Source organism: Salminus brasiliensis, chromosome 24 (genome assembly GCF_030463535.1).
Source record: "Salminus brasiliensis chromosome 24, fSalBra1.hap2, whole genome shotgun sequence".
NCBI lineage: Eukaryota > Metazoa > Chordata > Actinopteri > Characiformes > Bryconidae > Salminus > Salminus brasiliensis.
Window position 1 is genome coordinate 19,619,487 of NC_132901.1, and position 23,523 is coordinate 19,643,009.

General features: G+C 39.2%; 1 protein-coding gene across 15 annotated transcripts in view; it reads left to right on the plus strand.

Annotated features, from left to right (window-relative positions):
* Nucleotides 1–23,523, plus strand: part of LOC140546486 (neurexin-2-like) — an 819,352-nt gene that overhangs the window by 423,338 nt on the left and 372,491 nt on the right. For 9 of the 15 annotated variants that reach the window (XM_072669790.1, XM_072669800.1, XM_072669797.1 and 6 more), the window contains 4 exons: nt 4,851–5,289; nt 6,253–6,636; nt 11,401–11,604; nt 17,326–17,352. In XM_072669790.1, coding sequence (XP_072525891.1) covers nt 4,851–5,289; nt 6,253–6,636; nt 11,401–11,604; nt 17,326–17,352 — 1,054 coding nt within the window. The remainder of the gene's footprint in view (nt 1–4,850; nt 5,290–6,252; nt 6,637–11,400; nt 11,605–17,325; nt 17,353–23,523) is intronic. The other 6 variants (XM_072669794.1, XM_072669798.1, XM_072669799.1 and 3 more) reach the window with 1 other exon arrangement.

Here is a 23,523-nt window from a genome sequence, read left to right on the forward strand (position 1 = left end):
TTCTATATAGGACTTATATAAGTGAATGGCGGTGAGTCAGTGAGTCAGTGAATATATGAATTAAAGGAAGGGTGGATGGATGAATGAATGACTGAATAAATTATTGAGTTAGGGAATTTATGAATGAATAATTGAATGAATGACAGTGAGTGAATATATGAATGAATGACTGAGTGAGTGAATATATGAATTAAATGAAAGGTGGATGGATGAATGAATGAATAACTAGATGAATGAATAATTGAATGAATGACAGTGAATAAATTTATATGAATGACTGAGTGACTATATGAGTGAATGAATGATTGAGTGAGTGAATAAATGAATGAATAATTAACAGAGGGAGTGAATATATGAATATATTATTGAGTGAATAAATGAATGAAAAAATGCTTGAGTAAGTAAATAAATCAATTATTCAGTAAGTGAATGGTTGAATGAGTGGTTGAGTGAGTAAATAAATGAATGGATAAGTGAATATATGAATGAATGACTGAATCAATGACTTAATGAATTTATGAATGTATGATTGAATGAATAATGAATAACTGAGTGAATGAATGAACAAATACATGACTACCTAATAAAGGGTTTTCTTGACAGTCTGCTCAGGAAATTATTTCTAATCACTTAAAGTGAACATTTGTTTTAGTACAAGTCTCATAAATATAATTAGCTGGCTTAGTTAGCTTATTGCTGACTCAAGTTAACCCTTCACACTGCAGGATTCTAACACAGCGGCACAGCGGTAAAAACATTGGACTGGATACAAATCACACTTATCATAACTAATACCCAATGCATTCAGATACGGATCAGCCCGAACAGGACATACCGACTTAAAACTTAAGCAGATAAGAACAAAAATGAATGCAATGGCTTCAAGTTTGCTTCTCTAAAAGTGTGTTATATTCATCAAAAAATAAATATTTGTGTTACAATAGTGTAATTATGGATCAGTTGTGGTTTTATTTTATTATTTTTTGGTTTGTTTTGGCAATGTTGTTTCAAATATTACCATATCTTTAGTGTTTGTCTAACTGGGACTTTTGTGTCAGAAGCATTCTAATAATGCTGTGATGGACAACATTTGCGGCAAATTATTTCGGTTACATTGGCTAACTTTCCAGTAACCTTTTGAAAAGATTTCTGAATGTTCTTATAATGTTCTCTGTTAGCTGGAAAAGACACAACAAATTAACAATAGAAACAGATGTATTTTCTTGACACTCATTTCCTTAGTCTTCAGATCTAAACAAAATGACTAGATCTACTGCCTAATTAAAGTATGGAGTCATTCGAGCACTGCCAATTAAATATGGTTTAAGGGGGAGTGAGGCTGAACTGAGTTTTGTGCCATAAAATCTTATTAAGTCTTTGTTTAAAAACAAACCAAAACACTAGTTGTATTGTTTTGCTATCAGACTGTGAGTATAACCTACGGCTACAAAAAACAAGAATATCCATAGTCTTTTTTTTTTCTTAAGCAGAGCAGATGTTTGAGTTGGTAATCACTGATGAATTTGCTGGTGGGTTGTGTGTGTGTGTTGTCCCTGCACTGTATTATTTTTTTTTAGCAACAGTGGTGTGCCATCCTCTTCTTTCTAAACTTGCTGATTGTGTGTGTGTGTGTGTGTGTGTGTGTGTGTGTGTGTGTGTAGGTGTGTGTGTGTGTTGGCTTGTTTTCTTTAATTAACTCAATTCCAGTGTAGTTGGTAAGCCAACTTTAGCATCCTGACAGGCAAATTAAAAATTGATTTCTTCGATTGGCTCTGGCACTACCTGCTTGTGCATACACCCCTGCACACACACACACACACACACACACTACAGAGAGAGAAGAAAGAAGAGACATGGGTACTTTTCCACCAAACTCCAACCATCCGTCTCTTTTTAGGGAAGTAGAACAGTCATTATTGTTTGTTTTATGGTTTGTCTTGAATTAGTGTGTGTGTGAATTAGGTATTTCTCCAGTAACCGGTTTGCGTCAAACTAGCTTTGCACGTTTTCCTAAATTATTTCAACTGCGAGGGTCTTAATATGGGCCCAGAAATGTTTTATTTTTTATTTTTTATTTTTTTTTTTATTATACTGGGCAGCTCCTTTAGCGACAGGCTGCTTCACCCCAAGTGTGTGAAGGAGCGGTATCGCAGGTCCTTCCTTCCTGCTGCAGTCAGACTCCACAACCAGCACTGCTCCCAGCGGACCACATACACACACACGCCATGTGCAATTAAGAGTCATTTGCTGTAAATAATATTGTTATTGCTTTTTTAAAATTCTTATTTATATTGTGTATATAGTGTAAATTATTTATCTACATTTTTGTAACTGAGTGTCTTGCTATCCCTTTCTGCTGTGACACTGAGAATTTTCCCACTGTGGGACTAATAAAGGATTTTCTTATCTTATCTTATCTTATCTTAATGACTATACAATTTGCATATTAGTTTTGCATTAATAATCGAATAATTAATAATAGCTTAAATTAAATAATTTATTTTAGTGATTGAATAATCCATAGTAGATAGAAGGGATGTCACAATACCACTTATAAAATTTGGTAGTCAGTACCAAAAACAAGTTAATTATATGATTTTTGCATAAGCCAATTAAATAAATGTATTTCAACATAGACCCTTTTTTCCAGCAACTACAGTGAGATGGAGCCTTTGCCCAAACAAATCAACTTGGTAGGGCATTTCTACTGCGTTGCCCAGCTGCCAGCTGCCTTTTGCCTTTTGCCTTTACATTATATACTATAGTATAGTATAGTATAGTATATGTCAGTAACAGCATCCTTGTAGAAACCCTCAGCTGTGCATAGACAAACCAAACCACAACATAAGTAGGTAAAACCAACACAGCACTTCTAGTAGGTAGTCTGAGTGGTCAGATGACCAAAACTCAGCACTTCTATGTATAAGTAGGTCAGACCAGTGTGGTACTTCTAGTGTTAAGCACAGATATTGCTGCTTGAGTTATTCCAAGTAGTTGCTTAATTGCTGCTTATTATTCTTACCATTCAGTTCCTTAATTATGCATGGTAACTATTTCTTCTTCACATTCCTAGTATTTAGAAGCTGAATTATTCATGTTAGTTACTTCTTAGTATTCTTCACTTTCTTATTATTTTACTTTATAATTCTAATACTTTATAATTATTTTGTAGAATTTTTTTTTTTTTTTTTAGCATTTTCATATTTAGATACTGAATTATTCATAGTAGCCAGTAAGACTTGGAATTAATAACTTAATAGTAAACCTGGAGTTCAGGGGGTTATAGCTCAGGTAGACATTTGGGAAGGTGAGCAGAACCAAATGGTTATAAAAACAAAATCTCAGTCCAGCAGTTACTGGTTGATGGCAGTGGTGGACAGAGCCAATGAAACTTCACTGCAATAAACCAACAATTCTGCAATAAACCAAATTCTAATTTGATCAAGTCTAGTTAAATTGTTGAATATCTGTCTGCAGGTATTGAAACAAGATATAGTTACAGTCACACTTAATTTGAACATGTGGTTGTCAGTTGTTGACATTGATGACAGTGCCTCACATGGGCAGATACTGTTTAATTAAAGAGTCAGTGGATATTTATATGTGTTTTAAGTAGAAGTGATGTTATAGTACGAGAGTAAGAGTAGCTCTATCTGATTCAGCTCATCAGCTCATCATGTGCTTGACCCAAAGCTCTGTACATTTAGTTCTTCTGTCAACTAAACCCTTTCAGTGCGTTCTCTCAACCACACAAAAAAACCCAGCAGAAATATTAAGTCACCAGTAGAGCTTTAAACCATTTCCGCACAAAGTCTGCATTTGCTGCTGTCTGGTTGCATTCTCTCTATGTTGCTTATCATGGTTTTAAATACTTGCCTATGCAAACGAGAATTCCCACTGAAGCAAGTCTCTGTCCCTCAAATATAAATTGTCTCCTTCCAGCTTTGAATTATAATTAGGTGTTATTTGCAGTTACGACTTGTGGGGATTATTAAGAGTTTTTTTTCATAGTTATAACTTTTCCAATGACTTTCACGTTTTTTAATATCTCATCATACTCAATGTGTGGCCCTTCTTTATTTTACATGGAAATCTGTGAAACAAGATTATACTATTCATAAGTCAACAGACTCTGTTCACATTAGCTTAATTTGTTATTCAATTATTCCATTTAGTTCTTCTGAATCAGGAGTAACTCTTAGTCTTGTTCTGAAAACCATGTTCTGCGGAAGTTTGAATTTTCTCTCCTCTTAGACTTCTGATCCCAACTGTCGTATCAGTCATGAACTAAATCTAGAGAATTTGAATTAGGAAAAAAAAACGAAAACACAAAACAAAATGAGACAAGACAGCCGTATTCACCATTAGTGTTGGACACAGATGGAGATGGCCTCCACCTTTAACCCATCCATGCCGTAACACACACATATACACACTAGTGATTAAACACACACAGTGGACAGTGAGCACACGTGCCTGGAGCAATGGGTAGCCATTGTTTCGGCATCTGGGGAGGTCTTGCTCTCTTGGTAACTTTAAGGCTGGGACTTGTCTGGGATACAAAGCATAGGTTTTCCAAGAATTTGGGATTAGGAATCATTGCCCAGTTGTTGACTTTATGACCTCTATGTTTCTTGTTTTGGTAGCTTAAATCTAAAACACTGCGTTCAAGTTCTTAATAGTTATGAAAGTCAGTCTTGGTGTTTTGCTAACATTCCCTCTCGCGTCACCCACTGAAACTGTCCTTTCGTCAATCACATTCACTCAGAACTTTTAGGTTGGGAATCACTATATCGGGAGTCAGGAATTCAGCAGAACATAAATCGTCTTTCCATGTATCGCCCCTACAGGTTGTTTACAAGAACAACGACTTCAAGCTGGAGCTTTCTCGACTGGCCATCGAACGTGACTCCAAAATCAGTCTCCATGGTGATCTGGTGTTTCGCTGCGAGGATGTAGCTGCCCTCGACCCTGTGACCTTCGAGACACCCGAGTCGTACATCGCTCTCCCGCGTTGGGACACCAAGAAGACCAGCTCCATCTCGTTTGACTTCCGCACCACGGAGCCCAGCGGTCTGCTGCTCTTCAGCCATGGGAAGCCTCAGGGCACCAAGGAGCAACGTCACGGGCGTGAGCTGAAGACCGATTACTTTGCCATGGAACTGCTGGATGGATTCCTCTTTCTGCTGATGGACATGGGCTCTGGTAGCATTAAGCTCAAAGCCAGCAATAAGAAGGTCAATGATGGGGAATGGTGCCATGTGGACTTTCAGAGGGAAGGAAGGAAAGGTGAAGAAAACAACCCCATATATAAATATATAATATATATATATATATATATATATATATATATATATATATATATATATATATATATATATATATATATACACACACACCTGAAAAGAAGGCTTTGAGACCATGCAAATCTGTCACTCATTGACTTATCCTGCCAATGGCTGCCACCATTTGGCATAATTGGCTAATGGAGTGTTCAATTGTGTCTGTGTGTGTGTGCGTGTGTGCGTGTGCGCATGTGCGTGCGTGTGTGTGTGTGTGTGCGTGCGTGTGCATGTCCTAGAGGGAGTTTGTCCTGCCCTGCTGTAATTGCATTTTAATAGACAATTAAGAGAGCATCATAAATCTCATTGATACATCAGGAGAGAAGCTGAGAAGCTAACACACACACACACACACACACACCTACACACTTTTCTGCAGCATTTTGCAGTGATCTTCTGGAACTGAGACCCAGCAGTGTTCCACTAACTACATACTCGCCCACACACCTCTCCACTCCACTCTCTCTGCTTCTTGCTCTCTAGTCCCTCCAGCTCCTTCTCTCTCTCTCTCTCTCTCTCTCTCTCTCTGTCTCTCTCTCTGTCTCTCTCTCTCTCTCTCTCTCTCTCTCTCTCTCTCTCAGTCTCTCTGTGTCTGTCTCTCATTGTACCCCTTAAGACATAAGGCCCAAATAACAATGGAATATGCATTCTGTTACCTAGTACCTAGAACATTTTATATTTTGAGAAAGATTAATTAATTAATTAATTAGAATTAATTCTTAATTAGAAATAATTAATTATAAAATTAATTCACTAACTGCTATGAATTATTCAGCAACTACTATGAATTATTTAGTAACTACTATGAATACGTTACCTAGATTAACTAGAAGAAATATAGGCCCATGTACAGACCTTTAGGGTTTAAACGGTTAAAAATCTGTTAAAATCTCTCTTGCTTCCTCCCCAGGTTCTATCTCAGTAAACAGCCGCACCATGCCCTTTAACTCCAACGAGGGCAGTGAAATATTGGATCTGGACAGTGATATGTACCTTGGTGGGCTGCCTGAAACTCGGCAGGGCCTGGTCTTGCCCCCAGAGGTTTGGACGGCCCTGTTGAACTACGGCTACGTAGGCTGCGTGCGGGACCTCTTCATCGATGGGAAGAGCCGTGATGTCCGAAGGCTGGCAGAGATCCAGAGCGCCCCCGGGGTCAGCAGCTTTTGCACCCGTGAGCTCCAGAAGAGGTGCAGCAGCGCCCCCTGTGGCAACGGAGGAATCTGCAAAGAAGGCTGGAACCGCTACATCTGTGACTGCACTGGCACAGGCTTCCTGGGTAGCAACTGTGAGATAGGTGAGAAGGGGTGATGTGATTAAGGCAATGACTGGGGGCCCACGCTCTGCATATATTTATGTCCTTTTTTCCTAGTTAATGAGCTTAAAGTCATTAGCATTCTAGTACCCTGGTATAACTCTATGTAGAGGCTCCTACCCTATACCGTGATAACACGTTTATCATTAAGGAGACAGGCTGATTACCTGGGGGTGCATACAGGCAACAAATTAAGGGAAATATCTAAATAAATAAGTGGAGAAAAATAGGCAGATGTTTCCAGACAGATGTGTCACATCATACAATAAAGCAATTAACATTCTACAATGCTCTGTAGAAATTTTTAAAATGCTGAGCAGGTCGAGTTTACCATAATTATGGAACAAGATGGGTTTGGAGAGTTTAATGACTTTCAAAAAAGAAGATAACATCTGCATTGATAAACACATCACTAAACAGTCAGGGCTGGTAATTGTGGTCAAATGAAGATTAAGTGACACTGATGATCAGGTTTTAGCGAGTTATGTAGGGACGAATCGAATAACAGCAGTTCCTCAGCTGACTGAGAGTCAATGCAAGACTTGATAAGGCAATATCAGCAAGATCAGTTTGTCCACAGCTACATACAGAGGGCCATTATAGTAGAGTTGCATTGTATAAATATCTGGCACATTTAAGTAGTGCTGGTCAGAATAGAATGCAAATGTGGAAAAAGGGATCTGGTCAGAAGATCCATCCCACCACATTCTCCACAAGTGAGCGAGTGCATGTGTAGCTCACATCAAGGGAACAGTACAGATCTGATAGCTTGACCGCTATCTTGTTTTACTAGAATGGTTTGAGTCCACTTGGCCACCCCTAAAGAATGATCACAACAAATCAGTTTATTAACATTATTCTGACCGATCACTCAAACATCTCAGAATAGCAATGCACTCATCCTCTGGGTATGATGGGTCACTGAATGGATTCATTACCATCTATGGCCTATTCATCTATTCAGATGGTCTCCAAATCCAAACCAATTTTAACACCTATGGGGAATAATGGACTGAGATGTTGGACAGTGATGTTCGCCACAACCATTAATTAAGGAAAGAACAGTGTTTAATCCTTCCAATAAAGATTCAGGGCCTTTGCAAATCTAAGCCAAGGGACAATGAAGCTGTTCTAATGGCTTGTGGTGGCCCAGTACTGTAGACGTTGGTTTCCCTGTAATTTGAGCCCTGGGTTGTAGACCCTAAAGCCCTTGGAGTTGATACAGCCTTGCTTTAGAGCTGTGTAGAGCATTTGTTGTACATTCAGTTAAGGCCAGTTTACGATGTGTTTAAGATGTTTAACAGTATATTTGACAGTATTTGGAGATAAAAGCTCCACTCGTTATCACAGCCAGCTGCCTTAGGTTTAGTTTTAAGCTGGAGAAGAGCATAGTAAACATATTTATTGACCGGTTTCATAGATATGTTTTTGTAACATTGTGAAGGCCTTTGATTTTGCAGTGGCAAGACCTGACCTGCAAACTTACAGCAATTCCTGAAAGAAGCTTTAATGTTTATTTTATGAAATCTGCTTCTTGTACAACCAGTAGTTGGTGGAAGCAAGCATTTTTCTCAGTTGATATAAGCAGCAGGTTCTGCTGTAGGACTTTCCTATTTTAGCTGGTTTTACAGAACTACGATTGTGATTATTTAACTGTACAAGCTTCCCTGTTTTGGGAATTGGGGTGAAACAGGGTACTCCATGAGCAACAGTGAAAGACACTACCCCAGCAGAAACTGCCTACTTCCAAAACAGTGTTTGTTTATGGTTTCCACCTAGGATAGAACCCACAGCTCACTCCAGTCACTAGCCATTAACTCTCAGCTAACACTAAGCTAACTACTGTCAGATATATCCTGGAGCTCACAGCAGCAGAAAAAAACACATGACTGACAGGTTGTGCAAACGCTTGACATATATCAGAACATTCCCAGAACATTCAACAGTAATGAGGGTCAGAGCAAGTGCAGCAGACGTTCCAACAATTCCTGAGATCCGTTCCGAGACCTATTTGATGAGTAGTGTTGTTTGTAATGGTTGAATCCATTAGACATGTGCAGATTGTCTACATGATTTCTCATTCATTTCACGTTTCAGTCAGTTAATTAATTTTAGAGGTCAAATAACACGGTTAATTGTGAAGGTCTAATTGATAGTGACAGAAGAGGAATTTTCAATGATGTCAAAGTACTGAAATGAGCAAGTTCACTCTGTATGGGTGCTATGGGGTGTTGTATAGCTGGCCCTCATGATGATATGCTTTAATTGATAGTATTTGATAGTGTCCTTCCGAGTTAACATTTCAAAAGGTACATAAGTCATTATAAAAGGTCATAATACATGTTAGTTTTGTCCTTTGTATGAAATAATTGAGTTCATTGACCCCCATATACTCTTTGTAGAAGAAACCAAGTCTTTCATAATGTTCAGATTCAGTCATCAGTATGGGTACTGAAGCATCCTCCATCCTCCAACAGGTGCAGAAGTGTTAACAGATATGTAGAAAAACATCGGTAAGGTACGATATGGTACGTTACCGTGTCACGTCCCTGTCATATGCTGGCATGGAAATACTGGTTTTGGTTCCTCATAGAGTAGCACAGAGCGCAGCAGAGCAATGAGGCATTCCTGGACCATCTGTGTAACTTTAGAAGGACCAGCAGGCGCAAGATGGACCGTCTACAGAGGGTGACGGAAATCAAGTTGGAGCCATAGTACTACTGGAGCATGCACGAGTCAGCTTCTGCTGGCTGGCTGGTGCTTTCCCAAGGGCCTCATTTCCTATGAGTGTTAGATATAAGAACACACCAATGCAAAACATCAGTGTTCTCTACCTGACATCAGCATTCTCCATTAAACACTACTATAACCCAAATATATATTGGATTAGTATCAGTATAAGGCAATTCTTAAGACTTCAGTCTAACTAAACCAGTGTGATTGAGAAGATAACTTCCCCAGGGACTTCTGACAGTCACACACTGGTAGAGCCACATACTGGTACAGATCTACAACCCATTATCATGTGTTGGAGAATGTTGGATCAGTGTCTTTCGGCTGAAACTGTGTGCTCTGGGTCCTGTGTGACCGGTCCGGCAGTGTTTTATCTCATTACACCTGGGATTCCTGAAGGACTTTTTCATCTAAAACATCTCTTAATGCACTCAGGCTAGTTTCGAGAGGAAAAACAGCCTTCAGTGAGATGGCTCTCGTGCTCTCTGTAGCTTCTGACCAGACATCTCTTAGATAACAGTATGAACTACTCACATCAAAGCCTTATAGACTGTGTTTTGTTTCTGTCTGGAGAAAATACACAGTGTATGTATGTCTGCATGCAGTAGTAGAATGCATGTAGATGTAATTTCAGTTGAAACTTCAGTTAGAAGGTTCCCTCTGCAGCAACCTTACAAGATAAACCATCAACTTGTCAAAGTTGGAACATGACTGAAAAGAAGTGTGTACTTTGCTGATGTCTTATCGGCCATAAGATTAACACCATAAGATTTCACCTCACCATCTGTGAGGTGAAAAACATTAACTACCTTCATTTACGGTGGCATCTGTCAGGGGGTGGCTGTATTAGGCAGCAAGTGAACCCTCAGTTCTTGAAGGTGATGAAGGTGTTAAAAGCAGGAAAAATGGTCAAGCATAAGAACCACTTTGACCAGAACTAAGCTGTGATGGCTAGAGTCAGAACATCTTTAAAACATCAGGCAGGTATTCTGGGGTATCAGTATCCACCAAAAGTGGTTCAAGAAACGACAACCTGTGAACCAGCGACAGGGTCATGGACACCTAAGACTCACCGTTGTGGCCCATGAAGGCCCCACATCACAACTTATAGGACTTATAGGAAAGTATATGCTGCTAACGTCTCAGTGCCCGGTACCACAGGTCAGATGGTCAGAGTGGTTAGATCTGTTGTTGCGACACAAGGGGGACCTACTCAGTATTAGGCAGGTGGTGTTAATGTTATGGTTGATTGGTGGATGCTTTCTGTTGTGTGTATAATGAAAAGGTGTGTTTCCCATTAGGGAGGCAGTCATGAGGAAAAGAGTTGAGAGCAGCTCTCTTCTGCCATCTAGTGTGACTAGACAGTACTGCTTTGATGGCATAAAATCCGTTATTTTGATGCTGGTGGTAATGACCCGGAGAATTCCATGCATCTACAATAACGCTCTGGGAACAGCAGATTAAATTTCATATTTCATGTTGATGTTCTTTTCCAGTGTTCAAGTCTTTAGTCTAACATGCATTATTGTGTGGGGACTAGCAACAGTGTGCTTACTGTAACTAAAGCTAAAGCTAGTCTGGAAGGGAAGGAAGTAATTACCTGAAATTACCTGAAAAACTTCGATTTTTAAAGAAATACTCTATAATACATAATTGAATTTAATTTAATACACAAATGATATGTTATCACAGAAATACAAATGTATTAAATATGATTTTATAATTATGCATGTATATCATCTTAACAGATTGAAATCTCTTTTTAATGCATCTGTTTGTTCCTCTATTCCTCCTTGTTTTATGTCCAATATTATTTAATTCCCTTTTATTTACCCATATTTATTTATACTCATATTTATGCTTTAACTGCATCCATTGTATTTATTTATGCATTTATGTATTATTATTTGGGTACATGTGTATGCCGTCATGTGTTTGTATAATCTGTCTATGTAATTCTAAACATCTGCATGTGTGCATACCCCGCCCCCCACCAAACACACCCTCCTACAGAGGCTACAGTGCTGAGTTACGACGGCAGCATGTATCTGAAGATCATCATGCCGGGCACCATGCACACCGAGGCTGAGGACTTAGCCCTTCGCTTCATGTCTCTGCGCGCTTACGGCCTTCTGGTGGCCACCACCTCCAAAGAGTCAGCAGACACACTCCGTCTGGAGCTGGACGGCGGCCGCGTCAAACTCACCGTTAATTTGGGTAACGTTCTTAACCCTCAGCCATTATTATCATCTCCACAATCCCCGCCATCCCCATTATCCTGTCTGGGTCTCTGTTAGTTACAGTTGCCCCCCTACTGCTCCAGCTCCATCCTCCACCCTCCTCAGGCCTTGAGCCCCTGCCTATGATTATGAGCTCTGTCCCTGACCACATGGGGTCGCTCTTGCTCTGTAACGTCTTGGTTCTACCTCCAGATTAGTTAAAGGATCTCAGTGAGTTGTATCTGTAGCATACCACTGATTACCACAGATGTTTTTGTCATATTTATCTGTGCTTAAAGAAGAACAGAAACTGACAGCTTTAACAGAAGCCATTGAGCAAGTGCTAATTTTCAAGAATACATGTTTAAAATACACCAGTTAACCATTACACTAGCCCCACTGACAGGTAAAGTGAAAAACATTGATTATCTTATATAATATATTGAGGGGTGGATATAATAGGCAGCAAGTGAACAGTCAGTTCTTGAAGGTAATGAAGGTATAAAAAAGCAGGGAAAATGGTCAAGTGTAATAACCTGAGCCTCTTTGACAAGAGCCAAACAGGTCAGAACACCTCCGAAACTTTAGGCAGGTCATGTGGGGTTTTCTGGTATGCAGTGGTCAGTAACCACTAAAACTGATCCAAGAAAGTGGTCCATGACTGGCTACAGGGTCATGTAGGTCCTACCTCACAACTTACAGGACTGTGAAATTTCCAGTTAACTTATAGGAGAACTAAAACAACACAGTTAAACACACGTGACTACCTCCACCTTCCCTAGTGAGACAGAGACCATCCCAATTCCACTAAACTAGTCAAATTAAACCACCATGTTTTCTCTCTATGAAACAAGTCCTGTTTCTAAAAAGCCGACAAAAACAAGTATCTATTTCTGCAGTTTAATTGCAGTTTAATCTGCTCCTTTATGTTAATAACATTTATTTCTCCATCATGGAACTACAACTTTAAACAGGAAAACACATGAGAAGGAAGATTAGTCACATATCAGCGACACTTCATTATTATTCTGTTGAAACAAAGCAGTAATACACCCTTAAGAATTTAAACTATGCTCAAAAAATCTAAGTGCAGCCAACAATAAAGGTAGCCTGTAATTTATTATATAGTGGTAGAAAACACAGAAACAGTCAACAAGCTCAAATTCTACACAATTATCTATTTCTTTGGTTGACTTGCAGACTTTAAGCACTTTTTTTAGCAATTTCTGTCCATGTGTATAAACAGTGACAGACCACTGTACTGTTCTGCAGTGCAATTTCTGTATATGTGAATAGCCAAACTGTTGAGCTGTATAGTTTATGAGCATATTTAAACTGCTTATTTTATGATTCAGCAACTGGAAAATACTACAACTCTTTTTAGTCTCCATTTCTGTTGTCGTTCAGTTCTTTTCTAAATACGGGAAAGCAAATTAAAATGGTCATCTATGGTAATCAACAGTGTGCTACAGATGTAGCACTGGACTTTCCTTTAACATGAGTTAATAAAGACAGGAAGCTCAATTTAGCTGCAGTAAACAGCATTTACCAGCAGATGGTGCCACATAGGCCTACTTCTTTGTAGAAGATGAATGGCTGGTTTTTGATTTAGCAGTGTTGTCACCAACACTGTGTGCTTCTCATTAATCTTCCTTTCAAAGCAACAAGTTTCAGGTTGTTTATGATTATCTGTCTTGTGTATTTATGGTGTTAAAATTAGCAATTCAAATATTGTGAGATGCTTTAACAAACACCAGGACTTAACTGAGCACAGACACACAGACAAAGTTGTTGTTTGTGTGTGTGTGTGTGTGTATATATTTTGTACATAAATACCTATGTAATATATATATATATATATATATATATATATATATATATATATATATATATATATATATATATATATATATATATAAACCTGGCTAGCCGCCTGTAGGTAACTGCTGCCTGCGCCATAGACCTCGAAACCGTAGAAACATGACGTTACAAAGCAGAGGTGTGCTCATCGAGACAGGAGCAAGGACAGCCTTTACAGGGCACATCATCGTTCTCTCTCTCTTTCTTACTCTCCCTTTCATTCTCTGTCCTCTCTGATCGAGGCTCTGAAGATGGAACTTTTCATCCCTTCAATGGCGTGTATGTCTGCGGCCCTGGAGCGAACAGCCAGAGAGACCGGCTCACTGACGTTTCTTTTATTTTTCCGCCAATGAGGGCCGTACATCAGTACATAATGACAAAACCTACCGTACAAAGAACAGTCATACACACAGGGATACACTCACAGCTGTAGTAACTCAATAAATGGAGGACCTTGTGCCCTTTCAAATAAACACACTTTATTATATTTATGATTTAAAAAATGATAATACAAAGATAACACATTAATATATTGCATTTTGTGCTTATTGCACAAATGGTCAAGTCTTTTGAATCACCATACATGGAACCTATTTGCAGTTATTATAGTTTTCTTTTGTTAGTTTCAGTTCATTTTTAGATGTGTATTAATGGGTTTATTTATTTATTTAAATGTAGTTTTCATTTCTTTGCATTGGAATGAACTGGGGTGGGTATTTCATTTTGATAACAGTAGAATCTTTTCAAAATGTGTCATTTAAAAATCTATACATTATGCACTACAGATTTATTACAGATCTCACCAAAGATCTTATTCCGTGTCATTTTGGAGCATTTCTATTGGCCCATTCATCATGGAATTTGGACGCAACGTAAACACAACTGCCAGATTCACATTATGTCAAAAAGTGAAAAATTCCCTGTAGAGACGTATTGCCAATAGGGAACCATGGAACCATGTTCTCTGGAATGATGGATGGTGCTCCATCCAATACTTTTAGCATGAGTTGGAAGAAAGGGGTTGAGGTGGGGTGATGATCATCCAACATCCTGACCTCACTAAAGCTCTTTTTACTGAGTGCAATCAAATCCACACAGCAATGCTCCAAAATCTAGTAGAAAGCCTTCTTTCCTGGAGAGTAGAGTCAATTACTCCAACAAAAGCAGTATAAACTCTTTTTTTTAACACCATTGCTTTCGGTAGCAATGAATGAGCAGGTGTCCCAATACATTTGTCCATGTAGTGTATGAACATCCGCTAAACCGACATGCATATGTGCTTACCTCAGCGGACCAAGCCTTAGCACCCCTGCCTCTGCTAATTAGCAAACATTAACTTTTAGCATAATCCGCCCACTTGTGGGATTGACACCCGAGTAATTAATCAACACAAACTGAACACGGGGACCGACTTAGCTTAGCCTTAAAATGATTAAATCTGCACTAATAAGGATTAGATTGTTAGGAGATAATTATTCGAATTCACAGGAGGCTTCGAGAGAATCTCGGTGCCTCCTAGAGAGCAGTGTCAAGAGGATATCACATCTTTAGGACTTCCTTAATCAAATGTCAGGCAGTTATATGATACATGATACTTGTAGCAGTGGGAAATGAGCACATACACAAAAACACATATTAACCCTCCTTACAATTGCACCCGTCACTGAAAATTAAACACGTCTGCTAGCCTGTGAATGCTTCAGTCAGTTATGAGATAACTGGAAATTAGCCTGCACAAGTGCACAGCAGGCTTTCAGCAACAAGCTAAACACTGAAACGTGTGATATTTCCATCTCTACGTTCTCCAGCAGTGAGCCTGGTCCCTGGCTGTTTGTCATCACTACTCCGTAGCGGTTGACAGCTCGAGACCACACGTCAGCACATTAGCAGCTTGCACATACAGACTGCAGACACTAGACGGAGCCAGAGACGAGAGAAAATCCACCGCAGTGCCACCATGTTTGATTTGGCTTGCCTGTATTCAGTATTGAAGCTCTAATGGCAGTTAGAGCTAGTAACATTCGTGTAGCCTGAAGGTGCTTAGCTTAAATAATTAACACTGCATCAAAAAAGATTAGGACTGAATACGCTATGAAATAAATCTGTGGCATTACTTTTAATGCAACATATAGAGATAGAAAGTCAGTATTTATGAATAGGCACATATGGAATTGGAGATGAAGGTTTAACGTATGTAGCAGGCTGCATTCTTGGCTGAAGTGTGCAGATCACCCTTGCCTGTATTGTTTCTAGCTGGTGAAACCACAGTTGCCCTAAAGCTCCACACAGCAGGCCCAGCTTCACTGTCTGATTAAAAACTCATCTCAAATTAGACTCAGTAGTGACCGACCATGGAAGATTATGATGAGTTGTGATCCTGATGGTGGCTTATATTAAGCTCCACAACCGAAATTAATAGCTTTAACTCCTTCAGTGGGGATTTATGCAGCAGGTGGTGGACCATTAGAAGTTCTTGAGTAGGTGGGTTGCACCAACAAGGGTGAAATGAAGTGGAGTTTTGAGTTAATGAAGGATTTTGTGATCTTCAGAACCTTAACCTGGATTAAAGTTAAGATTTAACAATCAATACAGAGTAATAACCATGCTGTGACACTAAAACCATGGGTCAAGATGATCCATGAAGCTGATGCAACTGGATTAAAGGGATACTATTACAGCATTCTCAATTTGTCAGATTTTTAGGATATGTTTTTTTTGCTGTGGACATCTACTGACCATTAGCTTCTGTTTTTTTAGTTTAGAGTCTCTTAGGCTGAAGATATACTTGCTGTTATTTACATGTCCGCATATTGATGATGGCTGCCTTGCGTATCATGTATCCACTTGGTGTGTTGGTTCTGCATGTCCTCAGAAATCAACGCTATGCGTATGCTGGCGCTCATGAGCATCAAAATGGTGGAAAGTTTTCAAGAACCAGTCAGCTAGCCAGCGCCTCTTATCAAACTGCCATCGATGCAACATCACTGGCAACCAACCCAGTTCTGATGCTTTGGCATTAGACTGAAGTCATGTGGAGAGAGAGAGAGCCATCAACTCAACTGGAGAGAAAAAGGTCAATGGTGTGCTCTCTGGCTCTGACTGGCAGCATGACCCTGAATTTGAACCACCAGGTCATACTGGCAGCACTCTAGTCCACCGGACCACTCCAAGCTCAATCTGGAAGTTCTTTATGGTCAATGCTTTCTGGTCTGCCCTCAAGATGAAGCCCTCAGTGACCCGGGTAGTCAGTTCGGTTATCTACGTGAACGCATGGCCAAACAGCAAGTATATCTCTAGCTTTACAGGGGAAGACACTGACTGTGCTGATCAGTTGCATGTTACAGATGTGGCAGGTGTTCCTTCAGAGAGTTTTCTTTATTAGAGGAACCTTAATTGAATTCAGGTTGAAGCTCAATCCTTTCTGGTGCAGCCAGTAGACCTATGTAATGATTTCGTAGTCTATTTGCGGTCCTTTAAAACCACCCTCTTTATAGTCTGTATATTGAGGTATACAGTGCATTGCGTCATCAAGCTGGTGGAGCTCTTCAGGGCAAGATGCTGGGATGAAAGGCAGTAGAGAAGAAGCGAGTAAATGAGTAAACAACTGTGAAGGATAAGGGTGATTCTGACTCGAGGCATGTCCCCGGGTAGTGGCCCAGCCCAGTGAACTCGGATGTCTGCAGAATGTACCTTGAAGGATGTAAAATGTTGTATTTCTTTCTTTATTTCTCCTTCTCTTTCTCTCTCTCTCTCTCTCTCTCTCTCTCTCTCTCTCTCTCTCTTCTGCTCTTTTTTATTCCTCTCCCTTCTTTTCTTTCTCCTCGGTTCAATCTCACCATCTCACTCTCTCTCCCGCCAGATTGTATCAGGATAGACTGTAACCTCAGTAAGTGATTCTATGTGTTTATTGCAAATACAGCACACATGCTCTCTCTCTCTCTCTCTCTCTCTCTCTCTCTCTCTCTCTCTCCTCTCTCTCTCTTTCTCTCTCTCTCTCTATCTATATATCTATTTATCTATTACTCTCTATCATTCTCTTTATTTCCTCTTTAACCTTTTATACATGCTCTGATCCTCAAATGTCTTCCAGTTATCACTGATGACAAAACGAAAAGCTTGTACAAGCTTGTACAATCACACAGACACACTCACAAACTATTCCCATGTACATTACACTGATAAACACACACACACACACACACACACATTATCACTGCTGTGACATGTGCAGTGATATACTGATTATAGTAACTGAGAAATGTTATGTCATGCTTTGTATTTATAATGACTCAAAGGTAAGTCACACTCAGAGGGGAGAGACCTGTGTATATGTGTGTGTGTGTGTGTGTGTGTGTGTGTGTGTGATGACATGATCAACTCATGTATCTCTGCAAGGGTAATTTAATAGTAAATATATTTGTTATTTTTTGGTGGTCCATGTATAAACTCAATTATCATTAATTAAACAGTCATTAATTATCATTAATTAATAATTATTCATTTGAACATTAAAATTTTCCAGCATTTAAAAAACACCTGCACCTAATACATGGGGTTACACATAAGACCCAGCCCATTCTCTTCACCCCTATTCTATGCCCACTACATTACAGCTGGACAAGGATCCAGAAGCACAGAATGACACTATGTTCATGGTCCATTGTCTCAACCAACAAATATAATTGGACCACCAGATTTCATTTGTTTGAAAAGACTGTTTTTGTACACTGCTTTCAAATCAGTACTTCTCAAACCAGTCCTCAGAGACCTCAAACCAGTCAACGGTATTTGCTCTATTCTTGTAGCAAGGTTGGCAGAACAAAAATCTGGGGGTCTCTGAGGACTGCTCTGAGAACCGCTGATGCAAATCAGCCCTGTTCTTATATGGCTAACTCTGTATTGTGTCTTATTCAAAAAGCAGTCCTGATTCACACTTGAATGGATAGGGTTAAAGACTCTTTAACAAAGATATGGGCCCTTTAAAGTGAAACTATGTGCTTTTTTATTTAACATTTACACATACATAGTCCATTGCAGTTGATTTGTCCAACAAGGGCCATATTATGGCATTAAAGTACACTTTTGTTGCTCCAAACCTGGCTAGTGCGCCCCCAAGTGGTCTGTAACACTGCCCCAATTGATGGTGAAATAGTGAAGATTTTGTCCTATATTGTGTGGTGCTGAGCGGCAACCTTCCAAATCAGAAAAGTCTCTCACTGGCTGCTTTCTTCCCTGCCCATACCCCACTTAACCCTGCTTCCACACGATCAACTCCTTAATGTGCATTTTTAAGAAGTGCCGAGTGGGCGGGAGACCTGCTGATACTGAGGGTGGATCTGCTCTTTAATTGAAGTTAATGTAACAAGATTAGAGTTTTTTTCCTGAGTTTTGATATGGCATCAAATATTACCATTTTTGAGCAGCAGGGGGCACCATGGCTGAGTGGCTGAGAGAGGTAGAACCAGACAGTGTTAGGTGAGGGTTAAGTAAATTATAGTAAGGTGCTGCTTTAAGCCCGGAGTTGCTTACTGTCTGGCTTACTCTGTAGCTCACAGGTTGTATGAACTCAAATGTATGCTGTATGTAAAACCATATGTTCCCAACATTACTTAACTATTTTAAGTTAGGTGAACATGTGTGGTAATTTTGTGCATTCTACTGGGATCTGTGAGTTGAGTCTATTGCCATTTGCCCATGCAAGTTTAAAAACTGCACACTCAAAAACAGAAACTGAACTGATGTTGGATTTAATGATTTCTGAACACATTTCAGAGTCAGCTGTGCTGTTTTAATAATATATACTGACCTGTAGGGTCTGTTTGTGCAGGATAGCCTCTGAGTAACACTTACATATCTCCCATTGGCTTCTGTCACTACCTATTTGCAAACTGGGCGCGTCCGTGAGCCACTGACACTCACCGTCAATATGTTGTTGTGTCCTCAAGGCTACCCCCCTTAGGTAGATGAGTGTACTTTATATAATGGCTGATTACCTGGCCTTATCGTTATAGGCTGGAAGAGCTAGCTACTGAGTTCTGTATTGGTGAGTGTGATGCTGTGATAGCTTTATGCTAAAGTGTTCACTTTTGCTTTAACATGGAGTTGTACTGTAAGTGTCAGCAGATGAATAATATTACCCTGCCAATGAATAAAGAAAATGAAATCGTGTTTAGAATGCAGTGGTATAGTTTAGTAAACATAAAAAAAATGGATTAGGACTTTATTGGTTTATGATGTATAGTGTTTAGCTCCTTAAGTATGTTCAACTTCAACTTTATTTGTTTAACAAACCATAGGCATTTAAGTAAAAGTATTGGACTTTACAGCTGATTTTAAGTACAAATACCTTTTTTTATTATAAAATTTATATTGAACTAATTCTATTAAAAATTAGTTGAGGACTTTGACTAGCACATTATAAAAGTTTAAAATGTATAGTTTTGCAACCAATTTGAGGCAAGTCAGATTTGCTTGTGTGATTCAGATCATTGTCTTTTTGCATAACCCAAACACACTACATGTTTTCAGGATAAGGAGTAACTGTCTGGACACTTTTGGATCCATAATGTATCTCTTGTAATGTATAATGATCCATAATGTATATCTTGATACATTCATAATGTATCTGAATTTATAATTTGTGGATATGATCTATGCATGATATGTTAGGATATGAGGCTCTTCATGTCCTCTGCTTGTTTCTTTCTCACATGAGTCGCACATGGTGACCCTCTCTAGGCTTGGCATCAGATTTTGCATTTTACAAACTTTCGGTGTCTTTCTTTTCCCCTACCCACCCTCTTTCCTTCTGCTATCAACACTTTTCACTCAGCGGTGCAGAGCGGCAGTGCCATGAGACATATGGCCAACTCACGATGCCATTAGAGCCCCCTGCCAATGTCATGCCCTTTCACCTAGAGAAAGAGAGAGAGAGAATACATCAGCAAACAGAGATAAGATAAAGATCACAGAAAAGAATGAAGGAAAACAGAGGATAGAGAAAGTAAGAAGAATAGAAAGAATTCATTTGGGAAGCAGGGGGTGGAGTCAAGTTGCTTTGATCAACCTACCTAGATTGCTTATTCTACAAAGAACAATAAGTTAGATCAACGAAAGGTTTTCTAGTAATTAAATATCTCTAATTGGTCTAAAAACATACTTGCAGTGTGTTAGCTACACTGTCAGCTCAGTACAGTTTGTTTAATCTAAATTACTTAATTAATTTATAAACCATCTATCAGAAATCTTGACAGCATGGTCAGTGGCAATGCAAGAATAAACACTGCAGTACTCTCAACTCTGAGAACAAGCAGTCACCTAAAACAAATAGACATAAAGCCAAGTAAAGGTAGTCTGGGGGGACAGCTACTCACTGACGGTGAGTAAAGTTGGGTGGGGACATGCCCAATATGCAAATATATGATGCCAGGAGCCAATAGGGAAATTTCAGGAACTGCATGTGGGCGTACTGTTTATAGCCCCTGTTGTGCAAGACTGAGAAGCCCCTTAGCGTTTGTCTGTGTGCCGTAGTATGCATGTGCAAAAGCTTAATCAACCAGCTACATTGTTTAATACAACATAGCTTGTTCAGATAACAGAAAATCTGTACAATATCTGGCTGAAATCTGTTGGTCTGACATTTTTATTGTTCATGCAAAGTTATTCTGTTGCCACTGGCAGCTGGATAGTGATTGGCGCATGCAAGTTTAAAACCTGCACACTCAAAATAGCAACTGTTAACTGTGCTGGTCGGATAGGGGCAGTGGTGGCTTAGCGGTTAGAGCGCCAGGCTATCGATAACAAGGTTGTGGGTTCGATTCCCGGGCTTGGCTTGCCCTTGAGCAAAGCCCTTTACCCTCTCTACTCCCCGGGCGCTGGAGTTGGCTGCCCACCGCTCTGGGTGTGTGTGTACTCACTGGCCCTAGTTCACTAGTGTGTGTGTGTGTGTGTTCACTACCACAGATGGGTTAAATGCGGAGGACACATTTCGCTGTGCAGTGTACACTATACAGTGACAAATACGTGCACCTTTATTTATTATTTACCTTTAATACACACTGACCTGTAGGGGCTGTTTGTTCAGTACGGCATCTGACTACAACTCGCATCTCTCCCATTAAATGTATCTTATTGATTTTATGAAACAGAAAATGTATCATTGCTCATAATTTTGTTAGGGCTTTCTGCTCAACCAACTTGATAGAAATAGTCATTCAAACACACCTGGAGAGCGAGATAAAGAATGAAAAGAAAGGAAAATGGAGAGAGGCAAAAAAGTAAACAAAAAACAGGTAGAAAAATAAGAAAAAAGCAGTGAAGCAAAACCACAGAAAAAAGAAAAAGAACTGTGAGAAGAGGTAGAAAAGAAAATGAGACAATTGGAGAGAAAAGGCAAAAAAGAATAGAAAGAATGAATGAAACTGGAAAAGAACAGCAAAATGCAGACTGAGACAGAGAAGAAAAAGAATCAGAGAGTGAACAGGGAAAAAGAAGAAAAGAAAGAAAAGCGAGGGTGAAAGAAAGTCAAGGATGGAGTGAAAACATGAGAAAAAGAAAAATAACAAAAAAGACAAAGAACAAGTGAGAAGAAAGACGAAAGCAAAAATGAAAGAAGAAAGAAAAAAACCCAAAGATGAATAAAAGAAAATTTACAGAAAAGAAAGAGTGAGAAGGAAAGAAAGAAAAGATCAAAAAGAAAAGAAAGAAAATTTTCAAGAAAACAGAAAAGAAAAAAATTTGAACGCTTAAGGAAAAAGGCAGAAAATAAAAGAAATGAAAATGAAAATAAAGAATCGAGATTGAGAATGATAGAAGTAAAAAAGTAAAAAAAGAAGAGTGAGAGAAATAAAACATGAGAAAAGAGTCTGACAGATAGAAAAGGTAGACAAAAGAAGTGAAAGAGGGAGAGAAAAGGAAAGAAAACATGAAAAGACAGGTGAATAAACGAAAACAAACAAACAAAAGAGTAAAAAGGTGTAAAGGAAAGAAAGAAAAGGTCAAAAAGAAAAGAGAAATAATTAAAGAAAACAGAAAAATTGGAGAATGGTAATAGAAAATAGTAGAAAAGAAGAGAAATAAAGAATAGAAAGAGAGACAGAAGAATTAAAAAACGCAATAAAGAGAGAGAGAGAGAGAGAGAGAGAGAGAGGAAAACAAGGTGAAACAGAATTGAAAGAATAGGTTAAAGAAAAAAAAGAAAACATGAGAAGAAAACAGAAAAGGTCAAAATGAAGAGTAGGAAAGTGTCGAGGAAGAGAAAACAACATGAGATGGAAATAGAACAAGAGGAAAGGAAGACAGGAAAGGAAATGAGAGAGAGAGAGAGAGAGAGAGAGAGAGAGAGCGAGTGGGAACGCAGAAATACTGTAAGGAAGAGAACCACAGCAAGTGTGTGTGTGTGTGTGTGTGTGTGTTTCTCTCAGTCAGATGGTGTGTTAGCTATAGAGGGTTGTTTCTCAGTGTGGGGGGAAGGTTGACTCATGTCTCTCTGCAGGTGGACTCACACTGAGCTGCAACCCACCTGAATATACAGCAGGTGATAATTAGCTTTGTCTGTTTTTTCAGACTGCATGTTTGTGTTACTGCAGTGTCAATATCTAGACCTGTGAATCCACCTGCACCCCCGCTCCCCTCTTCCCCCACCCCCGTTCCTTTAGTAATTGATTCTTTCTTCCGATAATTCAGATGTTCCATTGTATTCTGATTGGAAAGTTGACCCAAGTCAAAAGAGTGTTTATGACTAGAACGTATTCTCAGACATTACAGGAGAAAGATCCAGGACAGACGTTTGAAATTGAGGTTCTTTATTGTCACCAAGAAGGTCAGAGCTTTTCTTCCTATGATGAAACAGCTGAATGCTTCAGCACAGCCTTAATTAACAGTACTGGCTGAGCAGTGACTAGGGTTTTGATATAATTAGTATGAGTGAAAGTCTGAGATTAATATAACGGGAGCTGAGTTTCATCTGATTCAGTTCCTCATCCAGCTTTCATTCTGAAACTCTCACACTCTTAAAAATAAAAATGCTACAAACGATTCCAATGGCATAGAAGAACCA